This window comes from Notamacropus eugenii, chromosome 2 (genome assembly GCF_028372415.1).
Source record: "Notamacropus eugenii isolate mMacEug1 chromosome 2, mMacEug1.pri_v2, whole genome shotgun sequence".
NCBI classification, from domain to species: domain Eukaryota; kingdom Metazoa; phylum Chordata; class Mammalia; order Diprotodontia; family Macropodidae; genus Notamacropus; species Notamacropus eugenii.
The window spans coordinates 356,311,373-356,332,154 of record NC_092873.1 but is presented as its reverse complement, the minus strand read 5'-3'; the positions used below and the strand labels follow the sequence as shown (position 1 = coordinate 356,332,154).

The following is a 20,782-nucleotide window of genomic DNA, read 5'->3' as shown; positions in this document are numbered from 1 at the left end:
TCACTGTTTGTTTCCTTCCTTACAGCAAAGGAAAGAGAAGTATATGCTCTCAAGAGCTGGGGTTTATGGTGAATCAACATGTGGAAACTAGGAAAGAACAGTTTCATTTTATTTTTCCCTGTTCTAATATCCAGGTCTTGTAAAGCTCCATTGCTCCCACAGCAATTATAAAAGGTAGAATCTGTGCATAGGCACAGGAAGGGTGGTTTGCATAACGTACATCTGCAAAATGGATTCAAAGCCCAGAAATCCCTATCCTCTGAAAAAGGGAGCACTGCTACTTTAAAGTTTTGCTGGGTTTTCTGTGCTCAAATTGCAGGCAGAGCAGACTGCAGCGGCTGGCTCATCCTATCGATCAGGTTCAGTTAGAGCCAAGGTGGAGGATGGGAAAGGAATGGAGCTGTCCCAGCTCCTCAATGAGATCAGGGCAAACTATGAAACGCTGCTCACCAGAAATCAGATAGAGACCGTGCTCTCAACGAGACTCCAGGTAATGCTTTCATACAGGCAGGCAACTTCCAGGATAAGGAGACAATCCATGTCTACCCCATTCCTGTCTCGGCCTCTATGAGGTACAGTATTTCCTTTTCGATGCAGCATGTATGGGGGAAGGAATTCAGCTTTCGCTGCAATATGACTAGGACTAGAATAGAGAGGGAAATACAATGTTTATCTTGCAAAAATAGCATGCAGCTATGGGCAATTGGCAGACGGGGCAGGGGGGGGGGGGGAATTTGCAGAAAGGAAGAGATTACTGAGATTAACGAGACTTGGGGACCACAGACAGAATATGATGCCCTCTGACCTCTGTGACATCCTTCAGGAAAAAGCATTTCAAGTATCCTACAAAGATGTTGCAAAGGGGCTATTTATAGAGAAGGGTTTCAATAGTCAGCATCTTCAGCTTTACAGTAAAGAGATTAATGCGCTCCTTTTAAATTAAGCAACGCCTGTCTAAAAGATATCCATAATCCATTTGCATTTTAATGAACATGTAGTCTCACTTGATTATTATAAACTCTTTTTCAAATCATCCCATTGTGATGAAAAATCTAACATTCAGGAATAATCCTATTTTTTGTCAAAAACAACTCCTCTGCCTTCCCCACCCCCATCTAATTCATGATCGATACAGCTGTGCCTGGATTACTTGGTTTTACAATTCCAGAGGTTAAGGGAATTCATGATTATTTACATCCCAAAGAATGTACCATATAAATATTAAAAGGCAGGAAGAGGTGATGAGGTTCTAAATCTTAATTCCCTGGAACTGTTCACTTTTATCACAACAGATTCTTCAATTCAATAAGGCCCCAATCTACAAATATGTTCAAAAAGGATAAGCCTGTATTAAGAAGAAAAGTAGCAGAAATTCCTGGTTTTTCACTGCTTACCTACCTAAATCTGAACTCAAGATCTGAACAATCCTTTGCAAAAGGTCATCAAATCCTACACACTCAAATACAGTCAGGTTCTTATTGTATTGGTAAAGCATGTTTGGTCCCAGGGTGGGAAAGGAGGGAGGTGGAAATCAATGAGCCTTGACTGTAGACCTTTATTCCTTTAACAATTTATTTTTAAAATTTTGTTGTTGTTATCATTCAGCCATTTCAATCATGTTGACCCCATTTGGGTTTTGTTGGCAGAAATACTGAAGTGCTTTCCCATTTCCTTCTCCAGCTCATTTTACAGATGAGGAAACTGAGGCACACATGATGAAATAACTTGCCCAGGCTCACATGGCTAGTAAGTGTCTGGGGTCAGATCTGAATTCAGAAAGATGAGTCTTTCTGACTTCAGACCTGGCACTCTATCTACTGTGCCACATATCTGCCCTATATTTTTAAAATAGATTTTCAAACGTATTTTATATATAAATATAAATAAATGTATTTAAATATTTTTAAATAGCATTTATGGATTTGATTGGGGATAACCTTTAAGACTTCATTTTAAAAAATGCAGTGGAATGGAGACAGCAATTTGGAGCTAGCAGATTTGGGTTCAGGTCTCAGCTCTGGATAGTGTTAGGCAAATTCCTTAACTTCCATGGGTCTCAGTTTCCTCATCTGGACAACAAGAAGTATGGACTAAATGACTTCTAAGGTCCTTTGTAGATATTAGTCTGCAATCCTAATATGAGAAACATTTATTTATTCAAGATCAACATGGAAATTTTCAAATGTATTTGGACTGGTATATTCACTTCTCTAAATGGAATTTCATGAAAAAAGTCTGAATGCAGATGACGTCAGTATTTGAAAGCAGTCTTCGTATTGTGTAACCACATAGTACAAATGATTCTATCTTACATAAGTCATAATGTTGTCATTAGTTGATCAATATGCCACATAGGAGTTTTCTTCTGATTTGGCTGTCTATTTGTCTGTTTGTTTTCATATGCCTTAAGACCCATTGGGAAAAAAAGAAAGTTAGCTGGAATAAATTCCACAAGTATCATTCATTTGTTTACAGCAAAAGAAAGAAAGGCAAGTGGTAAGAGCTACTGCTGGGAACAGAGGGTGAAAAAAAAACCTCATTGAAATAAGCATTGGTTAGCATTTCAGGAGTAAGGGATATGTCCAGACCTTCTCTATTTCCTCTTTGTCAGTCATTCAATCATAAAGCAGCTACATAAATCTGCCAAGCTGATACCAAAAACTGAGAGACACAAGAGAAACCGCAATTCACAAGGACTCCTAGTCCTATCCCTTCCAACCACAAACTTTCACTGACTCAAAAATATTTCCATAATGAAATTTCCTTCACTTTATCAAAACTGAATTTATAATTCTAAAATCTCTGAACAAAACATGAAACAGCAAGTCACAATCAAGCAGATGTGAGAAAATCATATTCCCAATGACTACAATAATATAAAAGGAAAAAGAGAAAGAACAGGAAGGAAGGAAGAACAAAGAGGTGGAAAAGGAAAGAGAAAGAAAGAGCAAGGAAGGAAGAAAGGAAAGAGGGAGGAAGGAAGGAAGGAAGGAAGGAAGAAAGGAAGGAAGGAAGGAAGGAAGGAAGGAAGGAAGGAAGGAAGGAAGGAAGGAAGGAAGGGAGGGAGAGAGGGAGGGAGGGAGGGAGGGAAGGAAGAAAACATTGTGCAATTATAATCAAGTTTGACCCCAAAGAAAAGTTGAGAAAATTAACCATCCCCTGATTTTTTCAGACACAGGGAGCTATGGATTTGGAATGCTGGATGCACTGTCAGACATAGGCAACATGTTGATTAATTTTGCGCAACTGCCTGTTCCCCTCCTCCTTTTTAAATGTTTGTTATAAATGATGCCTCACTGTGTAGTGGAAGGGGAGGGATATATTCAGAGGTGAATGTGATTTAAAAACAAAAGGCATCAATAAAAATAAGATTTTTAAAAGTTTAAACAGTATTCCTTCTGCTTCAGGAGGCTGCAGACAATGCCCTTATAAGAGCAATAGTCAACTCCTCACTTTGCTTGTCAAGAGCCATCCAGGTCAGGACTCTCTTCAGAGGCAAACTCTGTTTAATTCTCACAAAAGAAAATATAAGGTTAACAATCCAGTTTGATACTCAGTTTTAGGATACTCTGAAAATAATGGGCACAACTTAAAAGGCATAATGCTTCACTACTCTATACAAGAAGTTAACATGCCTCCTAAAAATATATTTTAGAGGTGAAATTTTCTGCAGATCAATTTCAGGGTCTCTGAACTCTGAGACATTTTAGTTCCTCTGACAGTTTATTTATCAAAATAATTAGTAACCTATTTCCACGTATTTGTGAAATTCTTCCTCTCTGCCTTCTTCCTTATCTGTGCATTTGGTCCCAGAGTGCCACATTAATTTGTTAAGAGGTGCAGGTCACCTATTGATTGGTTTTGTGAAGTATTTGCTGAGAAAATACTGGTAGAAAGTGGTTTTATTCCCCCCTTCTTGTAGCCTCATTACTGTGACATAAATTGTACAGTGGTTATCCTGAGTTTAAGAGGACAACACAATGCTTATATATAAGGGTGAACAAACAAACAAGTGGATAGAAAGGAACCCAGAAAAATAACTGATATGTTGTTGTTAGTACATCATAGGGTCATAGAGTTAGTCCTGGAAGAAAAACTTAGAGAAAACTTAGATTGAGTCCAATCCCTTCATTTTTACAGCTGAGGAAACTGAAGCAGAAAAGTTACGGGACTTGTCCAAGATCATACAGCTAGTGTCTGAGGCAGGATTTGAACTCAGGTCTTTCTCACTCTATGTCTGGTCTCTGTGAATAGAGATCCATTGTAGCACCTGATGTTATTCGCTTTTTTTAAGTACAAATTATTTTAAACATAGGATTGATTTTGTTAAGAGCATCATGAATTATTAATAATTTTAAGAGATAACAGCAGAGATTGCCAATCATTGAATTTTCCTCCCCCTGACTCTATAAGTAATTTCGTAACTGGGGCTTGGTTCCAGAATGAGAAATTTAAACAGACACTCATGACTCTTTTAAGGAAGAATGTAAAAACAGTGGAAGAAGAGGTCTAGAGCAGGGGTGGAGAACCTGCAGCCTCAGGGCCATATGTAGGATCCCCACTCCTAGTAGACAATAAGAAAGGATGATGGAAGTGGAACCAACATTAGCTCACTCTCACAAACTTCTGGGTGGGCAGAGGCCCCAGTTGGCAGACCAAATTCCAGCCACACCTAGGATTGGGCAGGAAGGCATGGCCCCAAAAATTGCAGCTAATCTCTTAAATGCCAACAACTTTGGCCCTCTCACAGTCAGGAGGGAAAGCACTGCACAGCTTCCAAGAAGCCCAGAAGCCCTGATGAGAGTGCAAAATGAGGCCTCCACCCACAATCAGGCATAGATAGGGATGTCCTACAGGCAGCCCTACTGGAGAGCGGTGACTTCTTAGGAACTTAAGCCTCAGCCTCCCAGATCTTTTTCTTTCCCATAAAGTTTGCCCTCCCTGCCTTCTCAAAATTTGCCACAATCTGGAACCCCAGGGGTTGGCTGGAAAAACTGGGTTGAAAATGTGATGGGCTGCCTCGTGAATTGAAAGGAATACTCTTCTCACTCCAGACCTAAACATTTTGGGGCATTGCCACTGACCCTCCGCACAGCCTGCCTCTCCAAGAGTAATGCAGGAAGGAAGGGGGGAATGGGATTCTGGTAAAGCAAGGAAAGGAGGAATACAACTCCTTAGCTCTTTCTGGAGGGACCCTACTATTGCTCCATCAGGAGACTTTTTCTTTCCCTCCCAAGCTGCTCAAACTTTCCCAAGGTCAGAGAACTAAGAGATAGAGGATCTTGGGGCCAATATGTGTGAGTGTGCCTGTGTGTGCCCATGCTTAAAAGAACCAAGAACCCTTTCCCCTGCTCACTTGTTTGTACTGAATCATAAGACCAGAACAGCTAAATCTCAAAAACTTGGCTAAAAGACCACATTACTGATAATTCAGAGACCTGGGTTCTTTTCACTACTCTAATAATGTTTCTGTTGCAGCTAGTTGTACAGGATAACATACTGGACCTGGAGTCAGGAAGTCGAGTTCAAATCCCATCTTAGACACTTACTACCCATGTGACCCTAGGCAAATCACTTAACCTATTTGCCTCAGTTTTCTCATCTTAAAATGGGGTTAATAATATCACCTACCACTCAGGGTTGTTGTGAGGATTAAACGAGATATTTGTAAAGCACTTAGCACAGGGTCTAAGATAGTAGATGCTATATAAATGCCAGCTATTATTATAAATACTCTGTAAAATTAGGAGGTTTTGGACAAGATGGTCTCTACCATCCCACCCTATTGTACCAGTCTACAAACCTATGATATTTGGGTTCCATTTGACCACTTCTGAGCACAGCACACAACTTCAATTTCAATAAGAGTTCAAATATACTTTCCTTTGTAACCTTGGACTAGTCATTGACCTTTTCCAAGGTTTCAGTTTCCTCCTCAGTAAAATGAAGGCATTGGAGTTGATGGTCTCTATAGTTCCTTCCAGCTCTAACATGGATTTTTGTGTATTTTTTTAAGAAGGTAAGATTGGTGTCCCCCTCCAAACCATCTGTTTATTATAAGAGCTGCTATTCCACCTTCACCCCCTATTAATTGGGCTTCTTGGATGCTACATATGAACAATTGACCTTTGCCTCTGGTTTCCCAGACTAACTCATCAAAGTAGGAAGCTCCCAAATGGCCCTTCCCAGGGGTGTGTTGATAAATGTTTAACAACCAGCTTTCTAGTGCATGCTTGAAAACTCATTTTCCCCCTTCTCTCTTTCTCTCTCTCTCTCCTCATATCTTTCCCCCTCCTCTCTTTCTCTCTGTCTCTCTTCCTCCCTTCTCTTCTCTCTCTCTTTTTCTCCATATACATATATGTTTGCATATATCGATGCACATGCTACATATATACATATATACCACATGTATACATATAAATATACACTACATATACATACATATACACTATATATACATGCTACATATATACATACATACATTATATATACATGCACACATATATTATGTATACATATATACACACGTGTGTATACTTAAACATATATGTACAACGCATTTTTCAATTTAATCTGCATCAATGTTTTCTCCGTATCTTAAGTCTAGACAATCAACAATAAATCAAAGCTTGATTTGTAGCATTTGTCATTTTCCAAGGTATAAATGCTAAAAATTTAGCAATCAATTCTTGGGAGATTGTAAGAGCTGGCTCCTGCACACTCCTAATCCTTCCTCTAGCAGGAGAAGTCTATGAATAGCCTCCCCCACAGTGGCCTCCTGATGTCCTGGAATATCCATTTCATCCCACAAGTTTCCACCCCACAAGTCCAATGTAGAGTATCATACCAACTATTTGTGCTCAGCATAGTTTGGGGAGAGTGCCCAAGATACAAAATATTCCTAGTTAAGTCAACTGGCTGGATGGGTTGGGGCCATGCCTTCCTCCACAACCCTAAGTGCAGCTGGAGTTTGGTCCGCCAGCTGTGGCCTCTGCCCACCCAGAAGTTTGTGACAGTGAGCTGCTGTTGCTGGTTCCACTTTCATCATCCTTTCCCACTATCTACCAAGATGGGGAACCTACCTGTTGCTACCCCTGCTCTAGACCCTTTCCTCCAGAAGGTACTGCCTTTGCATTCTTCCTTAGAAGAATTGTGAATGCCTCTTTAAATTTCTCACTACTTTACTATGTTTGTGTAGTCTTAAATGAGTTAAAGGTATGGTCAAGTTTATTCAAAGACCTCTTTTATGGGAAATCAACAAATAAAAAACTTAGGAATGACTTTTCATCTTTTCACAAAATGAATGGGTATCTGCATGTTTTACAGAATTTTGAATCTAGAGGCCCTTAGAGATCATTCAGTTTACATAAAGAGAAACTAAGTCAAAGAGCCATCAGATGGTATGTTCAGGGTCACAGAACTAATTAGTAGCAGAGCTGACACTAGAAAACACAAGTTTTTTCTATAACCTACTAATGCTAACACACACAACTGGTCCTTGAGGTGGTTTTATGCTGAATTTCTACAAAGTTTCTCATATGTAATCATGCCCTCCTTGTTTTCTATAGCTAGAAGAAGATTTAAGCAAGAAGATGGACAAAGATGAAGAAGCGCTAAAGGCAGCCCGAGCAGAACTGAAGGAGGCCCGCCGTCAGTGGCACCATCTGCAAGTGGAAATTGAATCTCTCCATGCCGTGGTGAGACTAGTCAAAAAAAAACTAACCTTATATCTGTCCAACTGAAAAATGAGTCCATTTAGTCTCCTGTTGTTATCTGATTAAGATAGGGACAGGAAAACTGCCCCTTAGTCTCAGTAAGAAGGGCAAGGTCAAAGCCACAGAATTCTATTCCTACACTTCTTGCTCCCTTTCTCTGTGACTGTATGTGTGTCAGCTCAACCTTGTCTTCATGCACCTGGAAAATAAAATGATAAGACTTGGCTTACAGCCCTGAGATTCTCTGGACTTAGAGAAAAGGTCAGAAATAACAAATACCTTATTCTTATGGACTCAGTATTACAGGGGTGGTTGGCTTTTTTTTGTAAGTAATCTACTGGGAAAATGTTTACGCAGAGGATACATGTTCTTTCTCATATAGCCCTTATCAAAGAATAGTTTTCTATTCTAATTTTAAATTTAATTTTACTCTAATTTTTAAATCTAATTTGTAATTTTCTTAGGAAACTAAAGAGACATGCCCCCCCACTCTTAAAATGGGGATAGAAGAAAATTGAGAGTCCTAATATCATTATACAGATAAGTTAGGGTAAAATTAATCATGTTTCAGGATTCTTTGCTGCGCAAAAAGAATCATCCCAGGATGTACTTAAGTAGCAAAGTCTTTTGTATACAATAACATGCTAATAATAATAGCATTTAAGGTTGGCAAAGTGCTTTACAAATGACATCTCATTTTATCTTCACAACAACTCTGGGAAGTAGGTGCTATTATTATACTCATATTAGATGGGGAAACTGTAACAAACAGATTAAATGACTTACTCAGGGTCACACAGTTCATATGTATCTGAAGCCAGATACAAACTTGGGACTTCCTGACTCTCAGGCCAGAGCTCTATGCACTGCTTGATAGGTGGTGCAGTGGATAGAGCACCAGTTCAGGAGTCAAGAGGACCTGAGTTCAAATCTCACCTCAGACACTTGACATTCACTAGCTTGGGCAAGTCACTTAACCCCAATTGCCTCATCCTGGGTCATCTCCAGTTATGCTGAGGAATATCAGGTCACTGGATTCAGATGGCTCTGGAGGAAAAGTGAGGCTGGTGACCTGCACAGCCCTCCCTCACTCAAAACAAAGTCAAGTGCAAGTCATGTCATTATTTCTCTGATGGCATGATCTTTGGTAACGAAGGACGAACACACACACATCTTGCTATGTATATGATTCTTCAGGAATTGATATCAACCAACATAGTATTTGTTGTTTTTCAGTCAAATTTGACTGTGACCCCATTTGGGGGTTTCTTGGCAAAGGTAGCGGAGTGGTTGAATGCAACGATTCCTAACTCTATTCTAGCTCTAATTCTATATACCCAAAAAGTATATACAGGATAATATAGGCAGGAGGTACTAGCAGCTGGGGGAACAGAAAAGTCTTTATGAAAGAGATGGTATGTTTGAGGTGAGCTTTTAAGGAGGGTAAAGGTTCTAAGAGATAGAGGTGAGAATGGATGCTATTCCAGGCATTGAGAACAGCCTTATATAAAGGCATGGAGACAGGAGATGGATTGTCTTGAGTAAGGACCAGCAGGAAGGCCAGTTTGACTGGACTGAAGTATGTATAAAGGGAAATGACGAAAAGTAATCCTGGAAAAGTAGCTTGAAACCAGGTCATGCAGGGCTTTAAATGGCAAATGGAGAAGTTTATATTTGTTTCCAGAAATAATAGGAGCCACCAAAGAGGGCAGAGATGAGATAAGGAAACCAGTTAGGAGATTTTTGTAATAGTCCAAGTAAGATGTGATAATGACCTGAACTACCCTAGTTCTGGGGTGAAGGGACATCCTTAGCCTCCCACACATCCTAGTGTGGGGTGAAGAAGAGCAAGAAATTCAAGATGGTTCCCAAGTTGCAAACCTGGGTAATTTGGTATGAAAATGGCAAAGATAATCCAGGTTTGGGTTTGGCCAAGTATGTACAGTAATAGGATCAGGAGGTAAAAGATTCAAGAATAGAAAATAGTGTAAAGTTGAAATGGTTAAGGGTATGGGAAAGGAGGAAAGTGAAGTCAGAGCAGAGGTGATGGCCTGGAAGAGTATGGAGAGCTAGAGGGTTTGGAGGTCAGAGTAAGGGCAAAGAAAGCATTTAAAAGGAGTTGGGAGAGATGGGATGATAGACAGTTGTAGTCAGACAAAGAAATGTCAGAGTTCTTGACAATGAAAAGTAAATCTCTTGTGAGTAATGACAAACCCTGTGTGGCACTGAAATGGATTGAAGGAGTAAGTCATAGGAGCTGAATAGATTGAGGATATGGGTGACCAGAATATTTGAGGGAATTTCAGCATTTATGTTGAAGTTCCCTAGTATAAGCTCAGGAGTTGGAAGAGAAATTAATACAGGTACTGAATTCTTTGAGAAATGAGGTAGAATTAGCTGGGGACTGACAGATAGCTTCCATCAGGATTTGAATTGGGTCATATATCTGCATAGAGTGAATATCGGAGAAAAGGTTGATTGCTAATCACCAACAAAACCCTGCTAGAAGAGATAGTAAGAGATACTTCCCACTTAAAATAACTACAGATAGAATAAAATACCTGGGAGTAAAATTGCCAAGACAAACTCAGGAATTACATGAACATAATTATAAAGTACTTTCTGTACAAATAAAGTCAAATTCAAATGATTGGAGAGATATTCAATGTTCATGGGTGGGGAGAAACAAAATGACAATTTTACCTAATCTACTTATTCAATGCCATCCCAATTAAATTACCAAAAAATTATTTTATTGAGCTAGAAAAAATAATAACAACATTCATTTGGAAGAAAAAAAAGCCAAAATATCAAAAGAATTAATGGGGAAAACATGTAAAGGAGGGTTACCCATACCAGATCTTAAACTGTATTATAAGACAGTAATTATCAAAACTATCTGGTACTGCCTAAGAAATAGAAAGGTAGATGATTGGACAGTATAGACATATAATACACAATAGTAAATGACTATAACAACCTTGTATTTGACAAATGTAAAAATTTAAGTTTTGGGATAAGAATTCAATAGAAAATATTGTTGGGAAAACTGAAAAATGGTCTGGCAGAAATTGGGCATAGACCAATATCTTACACCATTTACCAAGAAAAGGTCAAAATGGATATATTACCTATGTATAAAGGGAAATATCATAAGAAAACTAGAAGAACATGGAACATATTACCTATTATACTTACGGACACGAAAAGAATTTATAAAAGAAGTGATAGAGAGCATTGTGAGATATGAAATGGATAATTTTGATTACATTAAATTAAAAATGGTTTGTACAAATAAAACCAACATAACCAAGATTAGAAGGAACGTAGAAAATTGAACGGGGGGAATTTATAGAGAGTTTCTTGGATAAAGGTCGTATATCTCAAATATATAGAGAACTTTGTAAAATTTATAAGAATATGAGTTATTCCTGAATTGCTAAATAGTCAAAGGATATGAACAGTCAGTTTTTGGATGAAGAAATCAAAGCTATATATATACATATTCATATGAAAAAAATATCTAAAACATTATTGATTAAAGAAATGCAAGTTAAAACTACTTTGAGATATCATCTCATACCACTTGGATTGGCAAGAATAATAAATGGGGGAAATAACAAGTGTTGGAAGAGATGTGGAAAATTTGAGACACTATTGGTGGAATTGTGAGAAATCTTCAATTACGGAGAACACTATGGAATTTTGGAGCGTAATCTAGAATTATGCTGAAAGAGTTTAAAAGATCTATATAGCCTTTGACCCAACAATACCACTATTAGGTCTGTTTTCCAAGGTGATCAGGGAAAAAGGAAAAGAACCTATATTTTTTAAAATATTTATAACAACTCTCTTTGTGGCAGCAAAGAACTGAAAATTGAGAGTATGCCCGTCAATTGGGAAATGGCTCAACAAGCTGTGGTATATGATTGTGATGGAATACTACCGTGCTGTAAGAAATGATGAGCTGACTGATTTTAGAAAAACGTGAAAAGACTTGGACAAATAATGAAGAGGGAAGTGAACAGAACCAAGAAAATAATGTATACAGTAACAGCAATATTATCCAAAGAATAACTGTAAACAACTCCGTTATTCTTAGTATGATAAATACTCAAGTCAGTTACAAAGGATCCTATGAAGGGAGATGCTATCCACTTCCAGAGAAAGAATTGATAAATAGAAATATGCATAGCATGGTTTTGTGTGTGTGTGTGTGTGTGTGTGTGTGTGTGTGTGAAATGGTTGCTTCTCTATCTAGGAGGTTTGGGAGGGAGGGAAACAGTTCAGAAGTTAAGATGTAACAAAAAATATGCTAACTTAAAATTTAAAAATAATTTTTAAAGAGGTTACTTGCTGATTAGGAGCAACACAATAGATATAGATATAGATATAGAGCCTAAAGTAAGGAAGACCCAAGTTCAAATCTAATCTCAGATACTTGCTAGCTGTGTGACCCTGGGCAAGTCACTTAACTGCTGTTTGCCTCAGTTTCCTCATCCTTATCTGGGAATAATAATAGCATCTACCTCCTAGAGTTGTAAGAATTGAATGTGATAATGATTGTACTTAGCACGATGCCTAGCACAATTAAGTAACATATAAATGTTAGCTGGTAATGTTATGATAGCAGGGGAAGGGTCTGGAAGTGGCAATGGGTAACAAGGAGGGTGTGAATTCCTCTTCTGTAATCAGTGTGTTGGGAGACAGCCAGAGCTGGAGAGGATGGCTTATTATAAAAAGTAAAGTATAATCTACAGGTAACCTTGTAAGGACGGGGTTCTTTACCTGTTAAAAGTTTTATTGATATCTTTTGTTCCTTGTGTCATCATAGTTATCCTATTTATCTCCTTCCTGTCCTGTCCCAGGGAGCCATCCCACGTAACAAACAGCATTTTGTAGAGTAGGGGGAAAATTCAGCACCATTGATCAATATATGGAAAAAGTCTGAAAACATATGTAATGTGTAACACCTGGAGACGTTCTAATGTTACAAAGGGCGGGTTGAGGCTATCTTGTGATATTTCTTCATTTAAGTCATAGTTGATCTTCACAATTTTGTTACATTTTATTTTGATTTTTTTGGTGAGTGATTTGCTTTCCCTTTACATTGTTGCAGTTACTGGCTAGCTTGTTTTTCTGATTGTGTTATTTCACTTTCATCGGTTCGTGCTTTCCATGCTTCCCCGTACCCATCACATACATCATTTCTTATAGAACAATAATAATCTATTACATTCATGTACCATGATTTGTTTAGCCATTCCTGTTAATGAACAGCTACTTTGTTTCCAATTCTTAGCTATCGCAAAAAGTGTTGCTGTAAGTATTTTGGAGGACATGAGGATTCATTCATTTTCAATCCCGTCTTTGAGTATAAGCCCACTCTTCACTTTTTCTATATCATGACTCCCTTGGGCAGTCTGGGGAAACCTATGCCTCCTTCTGAGAATAATGACTTTAAATAATTGAAGGAAATGCTAAATTTCAGTTAGAGGTTAGCGAAAATAAAGATGTAATTTTTTCCCCATCTAAGCTCACAGAAACACCCCTCCAAAATCTATACATAGATCAAGGTTAAGAACCCCTTGTTGTAATGGGTAGTAATGATAGTTCAAATCAGATTTCAAAGCTACATTTTGCATCACTAATACTATCTTGGTTAAACAGGAAAGGGGCCTGGAAAATTCACTACAAGAGTCTGAGCAACATTACCAAATGCAGCTTCAAGACCTGGAGGCTGTGATCGAAGGCCTAGAGAAAGAACTGGCAGAAGTAAGGCGAGGGATTGAAAAGCAGCTCAGAGAGCATGAGATGCTACTCAACACAAAAATGAGGCTAGAACAAGAGATAGCGACCTATCGACGCCTTCTGGAAAAAGAAGAAATCAGGTACTCAACTCCATCTAGAGAGCAAAATGATCCGACAGAGAAAGAGAACACAAGCCCAAAAAACCTACCCACCCCCCAAAACCATCAGCACCATCACATTCTCTTTATCAAGTTCCTAAGATAATGGATAGAGAGAGCATGGCATAGTGGATAAAGAGAAGCCTTAAGAGTCAGGAAGACCTGAGGTCAAGTCCCAGCTCTGACACATACTGGCTCTGTGATGGTGGGGATGCTATGTAACCTCTTAGCAACCTTCTAAGACTGTAAGTTACAGGAGAAGTGCCAGCCTGAATTGGTAATGGGAGTTTCTTCATCTGGGAGCCCCCTATGCAATGAAATCCCAGGTCTAGTCCCTTCACCTAAGATAAATTAATGTTAAGTCATTTTTCAGTCATGTTCAACTCTACATGACCCCATTTGGGGTATTCTTGGCAATGACACTGGAGTGGTTCTCCATTTCCTTCTCCAGCTCATTTTACAGATGAGGAAACTAAAGCAAAAAAGGTTAAGTGATTTGCCCAAGGTCATACAGCTAATAAGTGTCTGAGGCTGGATTTGAACTCATAAAGATGAGTCTTTCTGCTTAGGGACCGTAGTAAACATATGGCAGACTAGGTTGTGGTCCTCTACAAGTCAGCAGTAGAAATACTTGAGTTGGACACAGTAAATGAAATCAGTGTCACCTAGATCATTACAGTAAGTAATTCTCAGATACTGTCAAGTGAGCCTTGTGTTCAGCCTGCCCTCACTTATTCTCAGGACTCATATGCCTCTTTTAAGACCATTCTGTGCCTTCCATGAACCAACCATAATATAAGGTAAAAACGTTAAAATCCATACATCCCTATTACTTACAATCAATCCCCTGATCCCCAAAATCTTGGAAAGTGAGTACAGTGAGACAGTGTGGCACGGTAGATAGAAGGCTAGCCTCAGTCAGGCCTCAGATCCTGTCTCTGAAACATTGGCTCACACTGGAAAACTCACTCAACCTTTCAGTTCCCCAGGCAACTCTCTGCAAGACTTTAAGCTGCAGAAGAACAGGTATTGGCCTACATTGGTAGAGGAAATTTCCTCACTGGGAGTTCCTACTAGCAATGAAATAACAAACCCAACAACAACAACAAAATATGAGTGAGTACAAGGTGTTTTCACTACAAAGACAGAATAACATTTTTCTTAACACAGCATAGAAGGTAGTTCTGTATTGACAGGAAGAAATGATGTTTACCATGAAAAGGAGATTAATTCAGTCATTCCTAAGAACTGAAATTTCAGTTCAACCACTTACAAGCTCAGTGGGGGCAGTGAAGTCACTTGACCTCTAACTCTGAGAGAGTCCATAAAACAAAATCTCTGTACTCTTGGGTTTTTGTGTTTGTATGTATGCTGCGGAGGTTTTGGGGGCGAGGGGAGGAAAGGAGATATCTAAGAAATGAACTAATTTACAATTTCAAAACTATATCTACTACAACCAAGGTCACAAAATGGCTTTAGCCAGCAAATTAATAAATTCAAGGCCCATGCTTGCATTACCAGATCTTCATAAGATGGAAGACAAATGTGCCTTTTTTATACCTACTTGATATTATGATTTAACTCTAGAAGCCTCTCAGGTAAAATTCTAGAACAGTAACTCCCCATCTGAGTTTTCTATCCCAGATACCTCCAACTATTTCAAAGGAATATGATGAAATTTTTCTTTTCAAACCTTCCAAAAAATTAATTTTATTCACTTTGTGTGTTTATGTCTTTTTAGTATCTATATGTGTGTATCATTAGCAGACATTTATTAAACATCTAACATATGAAATACTTAGTGAAGCTGTTGGGAAAATATGAATGAAAAATTTCAAATTGTAATTAATGTTCTCAGAGTTATGTATATTAATAAAGTCTTTGTCATTTAAGATCTTGATTAACTAATCTAATTTTTTAATCACCATAATGCAATTCTTTTCCATTTTTTTCAGATATTATGGCTCTATTCAGTCTGGGAAAGAAGATACAAAGCCTACCACAAGTCGAGTAGGCTTTATCTTACCTGCAGGTGAGTTTGCTGACATTAGTAAGTCACTATATGTAGTGGTAATCAGTGCATATAGCACCTAGTGCTGCTAGCTGGTACAGCAGCTAGAGCTCTGGACTTAGAATCAGGAAGACCTGACTTCAAATCCTCCCTGACACTTATGAGTTACATGACCCTGGGCAAATCACTTAAGCTGTCTGGGCCTTAGTTCCTTCCTCTGTAAAATTAGGATAATAGTAATAATCTACTTAATAGCATTGTTGTATAGTATAGATATAATGCTTTGTAGCCCTTAAAATGCCATTACTATTACCACTTAGCATTTACAGGTCAAATTTCTGATTTGACACTGAATATTAAAAACAGCAAGTAAAAATTCATGATGTAAATTAATATAGCCTATAATTAATTGTAAGTTACTATTTAATTGATGGGGGCCTGGGATTCACTGGCAAAGTAAACTCTGAATGTGAAAATGCCTTCTACCAGATCTATAACTGCCTATAATAGGGATTTCTTGGCTTTTTGTGTGTGTCTTGGACCACTCTGACCATCTGGTGAAGCTTATGGTCCCCTTCAGGGAATAATGCTTTTAAATGCATAAAATAAAAAACAGAAGATTATAAAAGAAACTAGTTATATTGAAGTACAGTTATCAAAATTCTTTTTTTAAAAAAATCAAGTTAATGGACCCCAGCTTAACTTCAATTCTTAGATATTTGCATAGGGCACTGAGAGTTTAAGTGACTTTTCCATGGTCCCACAGCTAAAAAAAAATCAATCAATAAGCTTTTATTAAGCAATTACCATGTGCCAGCCACGGTGTTAGGTACTAGAGATAGAAAGACAAAAATAGAAGTTTCTACCATCAAAAAGCTTCTGTACTTTTGGAATAAACAATATAAACACATATACCAAATATATGCCAGGTAATGGGGGGCGGGGGAAGAAGGGCACACCAAGACACTGTCATCTAGGGGGTGAAGAAAATGAGCTTGGGATCAGGTCTTCTTGACTGCAACACCATTACCCTAATCTATTATGCCAAGCTAATGCTCATCATTTAATGTTTTAATGAATAATAAGTTTCAGTATCCAGTAAATGCTACATTCCTCAGGAATTGTCTTTTTCATCAGAGGTCATACACAAACGTGAGAAAGAAAAGGTAGAAACTGTGACCAAACAGGCCATCTTAAATGGAAGCATTGTGAAGGAAAGTACTGAAGCTCATGGGACCATACAGTAAGAAAAACTATTTATGGAGGGGATGGGGACTGGGATGAGGACCAGACCTATGATTTCATTGCCATAGGAAACTCCTAGGTGAAGAAATTCTCTCTACCAATGCAGGTTAAAAGCTTCTCAGTTACTCTTAGAGAGTTGCTGCCTAAGACATGGAGACATTAAATGAGTGACTTTCAAAGTAACAAAAAGAAATAAATTGAACGTATTTATTTATTTAAATCAAAAATAAATAATTAATCCCCAGTAATGAAAATAGTTGAAATCTAATTATTTTCCTTATTTAAATTCATTTTCACTTTCTTATATTAAGCTAATACAGCAAATTCCTAAATTAAGCTAATATAACAAATTATAATCTGAAATAAATATCTACTCTTCCTAATACACTGATGTTTACAAGTATATTCTAATTGAACAAAAGTTCAGATATAATAGGACTAACCTTTTCATTTGTTATTTTTCCTGAAAATACAACCTCAAAACAAATTTTTACATGTTTTGTCTCCAGAGAAAGCTAGTCATAGCTTTCTCTACAAAAATTCCCTAGATTTCCTACTCTACCCCATGTTTTCTACTATTTCCATGTTTCCAATGTATTAATTCTCTCCTTAATACAAAAAGATTTAATTTTTTATTTCAGGACTGAAAGAGTGGATGAAGTTATTAAAGAATGGGAAGGTTCTTTCTTTAAAGATAATCCACGATTAAGGAAAAAGTCTGTTTCTCTACGATTCGATCTACACTTAGCAGCCACAGATGAAGGATGCTTACAGACTAAACAAGATAATCTGCCTGACATAGAGGTTAGACTCATTATGCGGAGGTCATGCAGCATCCCTTCTATCAAACCTTCAACAGGAGCTAATTAATCCAAAGACTGTATTCAGTGGGATTTGAAAATAACATCCAGATAAATCTAGATAGGCCACATTGTCCCCTTGGTGTCCTCAAATGTTATTAAAAGGAAATGTTATTAAATCATTGTGTTAATACATATAATGAACATGTAGTTATCTTTGAAAGAGAAATGGATAAGAGAGCAAGTTTTTCAAAATCCAACATCTGATAGTTGTTTTAGGAGATGAATTTTTTTTTAATTGATAGATAACACTTCTTTTGTTTTACTCACTTCCCAAATATTGTTTCCCTCCCCCAACTCCCCTTCCACATACAAATACAGGGGTTTTTAGAATTAAGGTGTTTCAGTCATACCTTATCTTTTCACCCAAAATTGCTTTGAAGTGTTTGAACCCCTTGTTTGGACCAAGATAATTTAATGCTTTCTCTTCTTTTCTTAATCAGTGTTATAAGAATAGCAATAACCACTTTATTCATGGTCGAAAAATTTTGAGACTTAAAAGGACTGTCTTTTTTTTAATCCCAACCCATGACCAGCCATTATATACCTGAACCCTGTTTTCTATCTACAAAAAAATATATATATATATTAACAACATTTTAAAGGAGAACACTATTAACTTGGCCGGTATTTTTTCTTTGGGATCAGCTGCCTATGCATAAAAGAGAAAAACCCACCCCAACTGAGTTATTTTCTAGCTTTGTCCAACCCACAAGAATACACCCTAAGCCTAGTTCTACAGTTAAACAATAGTAATCTACACCTGCAAAGTTTTGGGGGTTTTTGTTGTCTTTTGGACTTCCAAAGAAAAGTCATTACCCACAAAGCACCATATTCAGGGTGTTGCCAACAGAATTTATAGCTTACACAAACAAAGCAAGAAAAACAAAGTGAAGAAATGGTTGCTGTAGTTACCAGAAGTGGTTAAAAGAGAACCCAAATAGTTACCTAAAAGCTCAGCACCGCAGTTTTTTCTCTACTAAATTAAATGTAAGGAATGTCAGTGTCCAATAAGCACCTCAGGTTGGGTGCTCAACAGGGTAAAGTACTCTCACAACATGTCTTTGACTCATCTGTAGATATCAAGATACATCTTATTGTTAAGTCAAGCTAGGAGTCTTTGCAAGATGTTTTAAATGCAGAAATTGTTTAAACTGTAAAAATACAAGCAAGAAACCATATCCATGAGGAATAACCCTTTTAAAAAAATAACAAAACTTGCTTGCTAGGGTTTATTTTAGGGCTTCAAATATTGAAAATTCATCTACACTAATGGCCTAGTCACTTGTTTTTAGTCAAAAATCATGGTTGAATTCAACTGGCCATATTTCTCCAGTCAATGGATCACCATCTAAGGGCTACAGAATTGTCAGCATTTTAGTAAAGCCTTTATAGTATTTTCCATTTCTAATTCAAACTTGAAAATGCACATTTTAGCAAGGGGAAAAAAGCATATCTTTCACACGATAATACAGGGATATTAGAAATTTTAAATTTTTTCTTTCAATCAATTTAAATTTTTGCAAGTTTAGCTTCTTCCATTTAGTGAAAAGAGATGCTTCATTTTGCTGAGAACACAACAGCCAGTTAAATGTTTACCAGTGTATCAGCAACTGACCTAAACTTGCTTTTATACATGCTGATGTCCTCCCTCTTGTTTTATTCTTTATTTTAAATGTAACTATTCAGGTCTCTGTTCTGTAGCTACTGCATTACTAGGCAACAGCAAAACATGATAAGCTATGTATCTAGTGAAATTTCTGTTCAGTGCCCATGGCATCGTGAATGTCCTTAGTAACTCTACTATGCAGCTCTCTGTGCTTATAACATGTATGTTTTAAAATACTTGAATTTGTAACAAAGTTTGACTAGCTTGGAGGTCTTTTAAACTGGAATGTGAATTTACCAAAGTGATATCACTGCAATAAAGATGGTGAAATGTGGAACTCAACCATGCATTGTGTTTTAGTTTGCTACGTACTTCCTTCATCTCAAAGATCATAGATTCAGATCATAGATTTAAGATTCAAGATCATGAACTCACGTGAATCATGGATTTGGAGCTAGAAGGGACCCCAGATGTTATCTAATCCAATCCCTTCATTTTGTAGCTGAAAAAAACTGAGGTTCAAGGAGTGTTCCATTGGTAAATGTTTAATAATTAGCTGTCCAAAAAAAAGTATGCACAACACATGTTGAAGTTTAGTCAGCATTACTAACATTTTCTTCATCACTTTCTTATGTCTGGACAGCTCTAGTCCTGATCCACCTCGCTAATTTCTGAGGTGTAAATGCTCATGCTGAAATGCACAGGCCTATGTAAATACACATCTCTGGGTCCAGGGAAGTTGCAACTTTTCCATGATCACACAGGTAGTGAGATCACAGAAGGAGTAAGGGCAGAATAAAAATTTGAATCCATGTTCTCTGATTTTAAATTCAATGTTCTCTCCACTATGCCATGATGCCTCTGAGAATCCCTCCTGGAAAGAACATAAGACCTCAAAGATCTAGCTCAGCCCCTTCATCTTATAAGTAAGGAAACCAATATCTAGGAATGTTAAGGGAATGCCTAGCACACTGCCTGGCCCATGGCTGGCAATGAATAAATGTTTGTAGATTGATTGATTGTCCAGGATGACAAAGTCTTTATTCACACTCACCAACACCCTTTTCCTCTCTACATCTCTAAAAGCAATGTCAACAAAATTCATTCCAGTTATAGATGGGAAATAACTGTAACAACAGAAAGAGGCATAACAGTCCTCAATAGGTTTGTTTTTTGTCCATGTTTATTTTCTACACTTTATTAGTATCACATCCCACCAGATATTCCTAAAGGAAAATACATGGGATGGGATCCAATTCAATTCAGTAATCATTATATGGTACATGATAGATATTTAATAAACAATTGATTGTTTGCTGAACTATGTGCCAGGTACTATACTAGGTACTGGGGATATAGAGACAAAAATAAAAACAGCCCCTGCTTTCAAGGAGCTTACATGCTATGGCAATTAAAATTAGTACATAGCAATA

The 20,782-nt window shown here is 37.5% G+C and overlaps 1 protein-coding gene across 2 annotated transcripts; it reads left to right on the top strand.

Moving 5' to 3' along the window:
- Positions 1–330: 330 nt before the first annotated feature.
- On the top strand, positions 331–19,694 carry KRT222 (keratin 222). Of its 2 annotated transcripts, none has more exons than XM_072646375.1 (6): positions 331–490; positions 7,569–7,697; positions 13,386–13,606; positions 15,580–15,656; positions 16,773–16,878; positions 17,522–19,694. In XM_072646375.1, the coding sequence occupies exons 1-6, from the start codon at positions 395–397 to the stop codon at positions 17,748–17,750; spliced, it is 858 nt and encodes a 285-aa protein (XP_072502476.1). In that variant the 5' UTR covers positions 331–394; the 3' UTR covers positions 17,751–19,694. The 2 variants fall into 2 exon arrangements, with proteins under 2 accessions (XP_072502476.1, XP_072502477.1); XM_072646376.1 differs by having other exon boundaries at positions 398–572.
- Positions 19,695–20,782: the final 1,088 nt, after the last annotated feature.